The 12,180-nt window shown below is 38.4% G+C and overlaps 1 protein-coding gene across 1 annotated transcript; it reads right to left on the reverse strand.

The window, feature by feature from the left end:
- Positions 1-1,034: 1,034 nt before the first annotated feature.
- On the reverse strand, positions 1,035-3,097 carry gbp (glycogen synthase kinase binding protein). The gene has a single exon (XM_007228868.4). It carries the CDS (start codon positions 2,984-2,986, stop codon positions 2,303-2,305), a length of 684 nt encoding a protein of 227 aa, XP_007228930.4. The 5' UTR covers positions 2,987-3,097; the 3' UTR covers positions 1,035-2,302.
- Between the last annotated feature and the right edge of the window lie 9,083 nt (positions 3,098-12,180).

Raw genomic sequence — 12,180 nt, forward strand, 5'->3', positions numbered from 1 at the left:
TTATAATTAAAATAATTATAATTATAACTTATAATATAAAATATATGAAAAGTGTACAGCAACTATATATTTAAAACGTATTATCCATATAATACATTACAATATATTATATATACACATTTTTTTTTACATGTGAGGTGTGTTAAAGCAGGAAATCCACAAAAAAAAATCAGGGCAGTGTTCCTCCAAAAACAGGTTTAAGAAACAATGAGTCATAATAACCTAAAGCTAAAGTACTGGTAATATCCATGTTGTGCTCTAGATAAAATGTTATTGCGCAACTGCTCACATTGATATCCTATTAAATTCTTCTGTGCTTGAAGGAGACTTTCAGTTTAACTCAATGGAGAAGATAAGATAAACTGTCATTTGTTTGCTTTGTGCTTTTGTTTAAAAAAAAAAAAGGAATAATGTACAACTATTTTAAACAATATCTCAGCCATCAAAGTAGATATAGTAAAGTAGATATAAAAAAAATTAAATTGCTCTATGTTTTAAACTTTAAACTCTTCAGACAGGTCCTCACCACTATATTAAAGAAGTGATTTGGATTTTATTTTCTTTACACCAAAGCACTTAATTTTTTTTTGTTTATGTCTTAATTAAAGGGGTATTATGAGAAATGCATTTTTTGTACTTTGTAGTCTCCCATTTTGAGCATTTAAACTATTTTGTGATATTTCTACAATGACCTCATTTCATATAAACAATAGCCTGCTTCTTTTCAAATACATATTTTACACACATGCTTCCTGTTAACTGCCCACAGGCGCAATGACTACACACACTCTCTCTTTCTCTCTCTCTCGCTCTTCCGGATACACGCTGAAGATGAGACAACGCGTGTAGATCTACAATCTCTTTAAAAGACAACCCCCACTCTTTTGAAATCATAGTGGTGAAGCCATTCTTTAGATATTTCCTCAGACGCTCTTTTTTTTTTTTTTTTTAGAAGGGTGATTTGTTTAAACCTGGCAACACAGCTAGATTCGCTATCTGAGCAAATAAACCGTGCAGAGATGGGAGAGGCCGGGTGAAAAAGAAAACACCGTGTTTATTATAGACACCAAACTGCCTGAAAAAAATCAGGAGGTTATAAAAATACTTCGTTACGAAGCATACAGTGTACAGGGTGAAACCAGAGAAACACAAGAACTCCGCGCAGGAATCCCTAAAGCACCACAGTGTGTGTGACTGTCTGTTGTTGTTGTTGTTCATGATGATGTTGATCGTCTCCACGGCTCCTCCATTCATCTCCCATTACAATAACAAACGCTGGGTTTCAGCTCAAAACACCCAGAGTGTCCAGAGTCTTTTCACAATGATTTAAAAAAGAAAAGAGAAAAGTGTCCACGTTGGCTCTGGAAACAAACAGAGACACTCTGAAGTCCAGGTAAATGTTACACACGCACTGAAGAAACGGGGAGTATCTCGCTGTTCAGGCTGTGCATAAACAAACACTGAGGAGGAGTACCAGTTAACGACCCACCGCCATAATGAGACAGCGAGCCTGCATGTTTTAACGTAGGTTAGCTTACGTAGCTAGCGTTACACACTCGCTACACTCGTCTGTTGGCTGGCTAATGCGGGCACACACACACATATATACACAGAGAGAGAGAGAGCTAGCTAACGCTAGGCAAATTAGCTTAGTTTAACCCTCCGTTTTCATACCAAACAATGTGCACCGTGAGACTGGTCTAACACTGTCTGCTACTCAGTAACGTAACACTGTTACAAAACACAGTTCAATCACACGGTGTGTGTAGCTATATATATGTATGTGTGTGTGTGCGCGCAGTCAGGGGATAAACACTCTGTCTTTTACATTTCTTTCATTACTGAGACAGAGAAAAAGACAAGAACCCCCACTATAACCCACCAGCCACATTCAGAACAGAACACCACCACCCCGCTCCGACGGTCAGACAGACATGTTCATTTTTCTACCCGACACCATACAAAACATTAGCTAGGTTTAGCTAGCTAGTACAGTTCGTTTTTTTTTTCTTTTTTACAAACCTCCAAATACATCAACATATGACTATTGTCGTGTTAAATAACATTAGCTAGCTAACCGTCTCGTTAAGCTAGCTTAGGCAGAGATAAATCACTGGTTATCTTAGTTTAGTTAACCTAGTGAACTCTTAGTTAGCTTGGTTAGCTAACGACATTTTCACCACCCCTCCTCCTTCTATAATCAGCTTAATCCAACACGACAGTGTACAGAAAAGCCCACGCCAGCCTAGCTCGCTCCCTCACTGTAAGGCCAGCAGCGTGTTTTAGCTAGGTAACAAATGGCTCAGTCTATTTGCTTGGCGAGGTCGTGTTCCGAATCCGCTGAATACTGTAGTCGTCTGACTGCTTCTTTGATTAGATTTCCAGACAGTATGAGTTCCTGGAGGAGCTGGTGGGGGTCGTCCTCGCTCCCCGTAACGTCGAGTCCTTTTCCACGGTTCCACGTTTTGAAATGGTCCCACTCCTGATCGCTGGAGCCAGGTATGTTGTAGGGACTCGCTCTGCTCCGTAAATTACGGCTCCGGAGGCGGATGCAGCAGCCTCCCCGCCTCGGGTTGCCCGCGGTGCCGGTGCTCTGCCTGCTGCCGTGGCCACCACCGCCGCCGCTGCTGCTGCTACTGCTACTACTACTGCCGCCGCCGCCGCCGCTGCTGCTGCCGAGTCCGTGCAGACACGACATCGTCTGGCCGGCGCTATTGTTGTGAAGCTGCAGCGCCTCGCCGATTTTTGTCACAAGAGCGTCCACTTCCTTGGAGTCCACGGTGACGGACTGCTCCAGAAAGATGTAGTTCTCCTTTCGGCAAGGCATCCTGCTGGCTTTCTCCAACGCCCGGACGCTGTTTATTCCAAACAAATGAATGGGAGCGTCTTCGCCGGCGTCCACGTTCACCACGCTGCCCGACAGAAAGCAGCAGCTCAGCTCGTCCGTTTGTAAACAATGGGTGACGAAGCGGGCGGACCGTACCATGTATCCGCAGATCGGGGGGGAGAACGCTTGAACGCGTGGTGTGCTTTCCTCCTTTTTGAAAACACACAGCTAGCTAATAACACGACGCTTCTAATAAATCAGTTTATATCAGTGTTCTCACATCATTACTTTTCATATACTAAACGCAGTGTGCTGTACTTTTCGGTACATTGCGTTTTTACTGTTTCAGAACCCCTCCCCGTTTTCTAGCACGGCAGACCCCCACGTCTTCAAACCAAACAACATTACATAAGAGCAACAGCAGCCTATAGGAATACTATATAGCCAGACAGACAATGAGAGGAGGGGTTAACGGCCGTCCGTGGGGGTTTGAAATAGCCTGGCCTGCTGTTTTTGGACGACCCAGCGGTTTAACTACCAAGATAACCAGAAGTCCGTACCAGTTCTCATAAAGACACACTTTTTATGCAGCAGAAGGCTTGGATAAAATGTCACACATCATATATAAGACCACACCAGAGCATATTACTATTTCAAGATAAAGGCTATTTTTATTTAGGCTAGTTTATTTAGGAAATCTGGCCTCTGGTAGCAAAGCATTAGTATCATTGGTCTCATATTTGATTAGCATACTACTGTGAGTCATAGGGTACACATGGAGACTTTTCTCTCACAGCTTGGCCTGTCGATCCATTGTCCTAGAAATGATTGCAATGAACAATATTATTTTATTTACAAACTACAAGGAAAGCAGAAACAAAAAGGTGATTTTAGTGTTGCTGACCAGTGTGCTGTAAATGCATAACTGGTTTTAATGTTGTGGTGCGGCTGATCTGTGTTATATTTGGGTATAAATAAAGTATTATGCTGTTTTTTCTCAGGGCAGTTATGAGCTTAACTGGGAGTGCACATGGAATTGTTCAAGTGCATTAGGAGGTCAAAATGCGACCTGTTACCCAAAAAGCGTACATGCTGGCAGGTCTGACTTGATTTTTGGAATTTGTGAATCGATTTATCTAAAAATCTGAAATTTCCCCCACCCCTAAACAATGAAATTACATATTTTTAAGTAAAAAATGAACTTTAAATTCTTTAAAGTATTCAAACATTTCAGAATTGCAATAAAGAATGTTCAAATATCCTAAAAAAATTAAGTGAATGATGTTTTTAAAGTCAATATTTTGGCCACTCACATTAAAGTGCTCTAAATACTAAGTAAAACATAATAAGACATAATTACTGTCTACAAATCTGTATATTGATCAATATGTCAACAATGTATGTTATAGTGACATACCTTATAGGCTTATACCTTATATAAATATAATTAAATAAAACAACCAGTGTTTTTGTTGACATTCTGGCTTATTTACATTTGTGGACCTTTCTCGATAAATAAAATTATTAAGGTTGTGCAAATCTATTGTATGATAAGTCAATAATGTAATTACAATGACAGGCCTGCTCACGACTACAATTTCGAACTCATTTTGTTGAATCAAATACATATTGTGGAACCAATTTTAACACATATTTTTAACTTTACATTTAGGCTGAAGCATGTTTTAGGTTTCTTGTAAAGCTTACCCCTGTTCCTGCTACACTCGCTACCACGTTTACCGCTTTCACCACTTCCCCTTCCGTTTAGAAAGCCTTGATTGTCAGAGGTGATAGCAGAACTTAGAAACTACCAGAACTCACTTTCTGTTTTTTACTCTGCTTTCTTTGACTAGGTGTAGTTAATTGTAAGTTGAGTAGTATTTCTTTCAATTTAAAGTGTGACACTTTATATAAGTTGCACATAACATAACATATCAACACTAGTAAAATTCGATTAAAATGAATGGAGTGTATTCTTTTAAGTCATGTTTGGATCAAATTTAACTCTGTTCAATTGGATTACAGGGACTACTAGAGCAAAATATGATGACATTTACAACCTAAAATCTTAAAAAAAAGCATTGTTTTGTACATTTATCTAGACTTTTCACATTTTGTCTGATTAACTTCATTTTTTTAAAAATGCAGTACCAATCAAAGTTGGGACACACCTCTTCTAATTTAATGTGTTTTCTTTTTTCTATGTTTTTTGTACATTATAAATATGATAGTGAAGACAGTAAAGCTATATAGAAGCACATGCAGAATTATTTTGTAAACAGGAAGTGGTAAAAAAAACTATATATTTATATTTATATAATATATTTTAGATTTTAGATTCTTCTAAGTAGCCACATATAGCTTTGAGGATAGATATGCACTCTCTTGGTATCTCAGTGTCTTCATGAGGTAGAGTCACTTGGAATAGTTTTCTCAGCATCTTGAAGGAGTTCCTGGAGGTGCTGAACAATAGTTGGCTGCTGTTCCTTTGCACTGTAGTTCTCCACTGTAGTTGGGTTTGGGTTTAGGGATTGTGGAGGCCAAACAGTTTTTTGTTTACTACGATATGTGTATATGTATACAATTCCACACGTGTCCCTTGATGGTTTTCATGTTTTAATCTAAGAAGTAAAAAAGAACATTGAATGGCAAGGTGTGTCCAAACTTTTGACTAGTAATGTACATCCATTCCTGCATTTTAGGCCTGCAGCACATTCCTAAAACAAATTGGAACAGGGACACTTTTGGGCTAGTAACGAGGTTAAACAAACAACTAAATAATGATGAGACATCTAACAAGTCAATTAAAAGGCTGCTGCTGTCTTATTCAACAGTGCTGACTGGTAATGAGACCAAAACTGTGTTGACAGTTTGTTGACACAGAAAGAACATGCTCAGGTATCAACTTACTGAGCTGAAAGGCTTGGAGTTAGAGTAAGCTAGCATCAGTCTCAGCAAAGGATTACATAATGTGGAGTCATTGGGTGTAAGAGAGATAATGGTAGAGGAAGAAAAGCCTACTGAACGATGTACACATGGCAGCGATTCAGCTTTAATGCTGTAATGTAGTCAGTGCATTTAGTAATTAAGGGCTCAGTATTTTTCCTGCCCTGCACCAAGTAATACATACAGAGAGACAGATAGAAAGAGAGATAGATACTTTATTGATCCTGAAGGAAATGAAGGCACCCGGTAGCTTTAAACAACACAATTAAATTAATACAATTAAAGAACACACAGGAAAAATAATAAATAGCTTTACAAAGGACATAAAAAACAGTAGAAAAATACCTTAAGTGTCTCTTGTGCTTCTATCAGCAATACCAGTGCAGTAAACGGTGCAATAATGCAATAAAAATCTTCAGTGCAAAAGTGCAAGATGCAGATGAAATTGGTTTTGAGATAAAGTGGCTTAGTGTGCCTATATATGTATACATACATTTGCATGCACACATGCTGTAGATCCATATTTACTTATTCCAGGAACTGCAGTGTTAACATGACAGTGGATCAATCAGAAATGTAATTTGCCACAAGAAACAAAAAGCAGATAATTACAGATATATCCACAGGAAGAGCTGTGAACCTGTGAAGAGCACAGGTTCAGACATCAAGCGCAGTGTAGAAACGGCTGCCAAGTAAATGCTGGTGTGCTGTTGCTCTGTGTCTTAGTCATCAGCATGCCTGTGGGGGTTCTGGCTCTCAGTACTATCCTTCTTGACAAACAACTGCTCTCTGTACTGTTACCATCCTCCCTCATTTAGCCCTGTCCACCCACTGTGGGTGTATAGACCCACTAGAATTCTCTGGGTGGTTCCATTCTGTCATAAGGAGACCGGATCCCAAATTGGTCTACAATACAAATGGCCTTAAGCTTTCAGTGATATTAGCTAGGTTTGTTGAATTGATAAAAGTAAAAGTGTCACTTAAAGTGTCTTTCTATGATACAGCATTGCAAGTTTTACCCTTTTCTCAAATTTGGCCAAATATTAAGATTCAAGCTGAGATTCACTAATGCCTGGTTCACACTACACGATTTTGGGACAATTTTTGTAGTCGCCAACAGTTTTTCACTGATTGTCAACAAAAACTCTGCTCAGATGCAAATCTGGGATCTCTTGGCGCTTGCACAGTCGCATAGTGTGATCTACTGAAAGACGCCCGCTGACCAGTCGCAGACGCCTCGCAAATATTCAACATGTTTAATATCTGACTCAGTCGGTGACTAGGAGTCAGGAGAAGCAGCTACATACAGCCAATGGGATCACAGAAAGAGAGAACCACAGGTCCAAAACACACAGTTGTTTATGGAGAATCTGCCCACTCTTTTTCCCCCTGTTATATCAGTAAGTGACTGCTAAACTCTAAAGGGTGCCCGTGAAGAAATCTATGAATGAAGCGAATGGAGTTAAAAGCTAAAACTTAAAACTTAAAAATAATAAATAACTACTTGTTCTAAATATTTCTAGAAAGTAGAATAATATTATTTACTAAAAAGCAAATACATTTTGCATGTAGTTTATTTACAGAAAACAGGTTTTACACTGTAAAGTACTAGCATTACTGCTACTGTGAGCTGATTGGTTGATGAGCTGATCCTGGAGATACAGGTTTAAAAGGCTTATAACTGAAGTTTAAAACAATAAAAATATGTGCGGTACTGAAACATTAGCTCATATAGTTCTGTGTTGAGGACATAAGTACATATTTCAGTATAAAATTGCCCTTACACAAAAGATGTGGAGATCTGCGCAAACACAGTAGCCAAAACAAAGCAAGAAATCATGTTTTCTCTGCATTATTGAGACAAATTTGGCCAGACATTAAGATTCAAGCTGAGATTCACTGAACTGACAGAATCACACCTCTGTAGTCTGGTCGGCACAGGCCCGTCTAATCTTTTGTACACATTATGTAATGCCATAATAAAGCAGACATGCTGGGGAACTGCACGTTCCTTTCAAGTCTTAAAATGTGGCCTACTTCGATTTCTGTCCTAGCTTGTGTAGATGTTGATGAAGAACACACAAATATGCAGATACGCAAGTGCCTCAGGAATGTGAACACATAGAGGACCTATTATTTGCTATTTGTTATCATCCATAAATGTAGAAAGTTGTTATCAGTTGAAGAAGACTTCCAGATAGAAAGCAGAAAAAAAGCTTTAGCTTGTTTTAGACCAGAGCTTTGCTTTCTCAAGGAAGGTCTTACACTCAAGCAGCATGTTGTGCCAAGAATTTTTCTGTGATTCAGAGAAACGGCAAACCAAACCTGTGCCAAGTAACCTAGAAAATAATACATAAGTAAGTAGTAACAATGAACACAGTGGGAAAACAGCCTAGCACATTCTGAATGCTGAATTGCTGCAATAGTTCTATAGTTCACATACAATCTGACAGCAAATGTGTAAAACGGCTAATTCAGTCCAATTTCAAAACTCAAAAATGAGTTGTCTCTGCCCCAGACACAAAGCGCACACAGGTTGCCAGGTTGAGGACACTGGACCTACACAAACAAGCACAAGACAAGTTAATGATATTTTGCAAAAGCAAGAGACAATCATATTTGTAGCTAAATTGAGTCGATATAAGGTCAAACCTTCTGTTTCGGACATATATATTTCTGTGACATTGGTTGCTGCCGAGGTAGTAAACAGCTTTGGCCTATCTACTTCTTGATGTGACTCATAACAGTTCACATTAGCATCTTATAGCCTGACAGTATTGTCAAGCACTAGTCTGGATCCCTTCACCTATATCTTATACTCATTGCCATATTAACCCAGCTGCATGTGGAACATTGTGTTTGAATGCAAGCACTTGAGGTGAATGTTGAGGTGACTTAAAATGCTCATTAATAAAAGTAGTTGTCACAAGTTGTCTAGCTAAAAGTGCTAAGATTAAATTAAAATTAGTCAGTTCAGTAACTGTCTTGTAGTCCTTCTGGGCTCTAAGCTGTCTCCCTATAAACACATTGCCAGTATTGACTTGAGTTTTACTCTGTCTCTTGTCATTGAACTTTTTAGAAAGATACCATGCCTGCTGTTGTGTTCCATACCTGGCAACCTGGAGTATGGAAATAGGACTGGGGAATTGGCAGTGTGTGGGACCAGACAATGCAATAACAGACAATACAAAGAATATACTGCATGAAGTACTGTTGTAACGAGATAGATGCCAGTGCTTAACCTTACTATGTTTCTTAATATATGATTTAACATTCTAATCATTTTATTATTTAGTACAAAAATAGAATACATATTGGTTCTTTACAAATAAAGGCGTTCTGAATGTTTGTTTTTTGAGTGATGCAACAGAAGAGCCACTTTTGGTTCCATAAAGAACCAGAGTCTAGCTGTATGAAACAAAGGAGCTTCTCTTTACGATCCTCTGTCAGGATGCCAGGTGTAGGCTATTTGAGAACGTAGCAAGGCAGCTGTGGTGGAGAGAATTCTGCTACTGAGACCATGGTTCAAACTAGGTGTTAATCAGATTTAAATTATTTTTTAAAGCAGTACAATGATCTTCTGTTTTGAGTATTTTGGTCCCTCTCTATTCAACAAGAAAGGAGGCTGATCTTGTAAGACCTTAGATAACTTGCATGATGTATCATTGCCGAGTAGCCAGCTCCCTCGGAGGAAAGCGCAGCGTCTCGGTTCCTATACATCAGCTCACAGACGCCTTGTGCTGATTGACATCACCCTTTGGAGTGATGTGGGGAGAGAGCGCCATCTACACAACTACCCTAGAGAGACGAAGGACAGTTGTGCTCTCTCGGGGCTCTGGCAGCTGAGAGCAAGCTGCATGACCAGGGATCAAATAAGCGATCTCCTGATCATAGTGGCAGCACTTTATACTGCTAGGCCACTTAGTGCCACAACAAATGGCATATCGGTTCATTAAAATCCTTTGAGCAATTGTTAATTATATCATTTATCAAGGTAAAAGGTTCAGTTAATCATGGCAGTAATTAGAGGTCATATTGCTCAGTATTATTATGAAGTAGTTAAAGAAATCTACAGTTCAAATATCAATTTAAAAATCCATTTAAATCTCTTGAGGTTTCCACTCTGAAATATTTGCTTCTTTTATAAAGAACTGTGTTTGTAATAGAAATGCGTGAGGAAAGTCTGGGTTTTTTTTTACTCTAAGGACAGTTTAACTTGTCAGGATTATATTCTTCATACATATCTAAAACAAAAGTGGTTCTTTATAGGCCTAATACTGTAGCCACTTTTACTTTTTTATTATTAAGAATATTCAGACATTGCATTTGGAGTGTAAATATGTTTAAATAACATAACCTTAATATACTAATGCATGAATAATAATAAATCCCATGTTTTTAAGTCTCAATCACTTAAATGGCCTCTTCTTGCTAAGTAAACCAAGTACTGAGAATATTATAGTAAACTAAAATTATTAAGTTCATGTCCTTATATGGACAGTCCTTGATCATTTTAGAAGCAAATGTCATTCTTTTATAGCTCAGAAAGCCATTTGTAGCTTGTGTTTCTTTATTTTGAGGGTAGTGTAGTAATATGCACAGTGTTTTCACTGTAACTTTCACTGTAAACTGCTGCTTAATTATTAAGCATCTTAGGCTGACTGAAAAGGCAGTTCAACAGTTTGATGAATGAGATTTAAAGCTTTATATGGGACGTGTGCCAAAACAGCCCTATTTACTCTGCAGCTATGGCCTGAGCGGATATAAGGGCAATGATGATTACACAGTAACATTACTGGCTGGTTACTAACTACTAAAGGCTACTTCTGGCAGTGGCTGCTGGATCTGTAGGCCACTATTGTTGAACTACTTTGAAAGAATGTTTTGTGTGAGTAAGTGGGGGGAGGGGATAGGGGCGTGTGTGTGCCATGTGTGTTTGTGTGTGTGTGGGTGTTTGCACACTCATCCTGATACAGGCTTTCTTATTGGACTCTCCCTTTTAACAGTACTTTGCCACTCTAGCTTCCCAGTGTCATCTCTCATAGACAAGTGCCGTTCCCCTGCTCAACAACAGCATGGTCTCAGAGTCTTCATGGACCTGGAGGATACATGGGCTGGATTAGAACTGGCCTGGAACCGTTCCTTCCTATTGTAAAGCTGACTGTAGAGATTACATGGGAGGTATGGGGCTTCCTTACTCTAGTGCCGGCAATGTTAACATCTTAACACACGTGATTAACCTGGAAACTTAAATATATTCATTTTATTAACACAAATAATTTTTATCAAGTTTGGCCCCAAAATTCTCACATAATTCACACTTTTTTTTTTTTAAATAATGCAAACACAGTGACACAACTTTAAATGTTCAGAAGGTAGATTACTTTTTATTTATGCTGAAATGTGGATTAAATCACATAACTAACTCTCAATGTCTTCTCCCCTCCCTCCTCTTCTCATTTTTCTGCTTTTCTCCCCATTTTTCTGTGGTAGCGTTCATTTTCTCCATTAAAGCTTCTATGTACAAGATTTGTTGTAATGATAATGCTCTCCCTGAAACCTTTACTCAACAGATTAAAATATTGTATTTTTTAATTGTATTTTAAATAATTAAAACTACACAGAAATATTTATGTCTTCCATAAATTCAAGGAAGTGTGAGCATTGTAATTTGTGATTGATCGTAATTAATCACTGAATATTGTTGGAAACTTGGAAAATGAAATGCCCTATTTATCTGGCACCCATTATCAGGCTTTGCTCGATCTCCAGTAACACCTCACAACTTATTCGAGTGTGGGCTTACACACTGCAAAAATCATGTTGGTTTAGATTAACTGCTGTGAATAATGTGATGTTTTTTAAGTAATTAATTAATTAATTAATTAATTAATTCATTCATTCAACAGTTGATTTGTTTTCCTAGTTCCTCTGACAAACTGTTGTGAATAGTGTGATGTTTTCAGTTCAGTCTTTCATTCATTCATTCATCCATTCATTCATCCATTCATTCAACAATTGATTTGTTTTCCTAGCCATTTGCTTTCTTGCACCTGGCTTTGTGTTCCTCTGAGTCTCCCTTGCTGCAAATCTGACAAATTGCTGTGAATAATGTGATGTTTTCAGTTAATTCATTCATACATTCATTCATTCATCCCTCTATCCATTCATTCAACAGTTGAACAGTTGATTTGTTTTCCTAGCCATTGGCTTTCTTGCACATGGCTTTGTGTTCCTCTGCGTCTCCCTTGCTGCAAATCTGACAAATTGCTTTGAATAATGTGATGTTTTCAGTTAATTCATTCATACATTCATTCATTCATTCATTCAACACTTGATTTGTTTTCCTAGCCATGTGCTTTCTTGCACATGGCTTTGTGTTCCTCCGTTTCTCCCTTGCTTGGAAT

Source organism: Astyanax mexicanus, chromosome 6, assembly GCF_023375975.1.
Source record: "Astyanax mexicanus isolate ESR-SI-001 chromosome 6, AstMex3_surface, whole genome shotgun sequence".
Classification (NCBI taxonomy): domain Eukaryota; kingdom Metazoa; phylum Chordata; class Actinopteri; order Characiformes; family Acestrorhamphidae; genus Astyanax; species Astyanax mexicanus.

Coding starts and splice junctions, on each gene's coding strand:
- gbp (XM_007228868.4), bottom strand. CDS start 2,986: ATGGTACGGTCCGCCCGCTTCGTCACCCATTGTTTACAAACGGACGAG.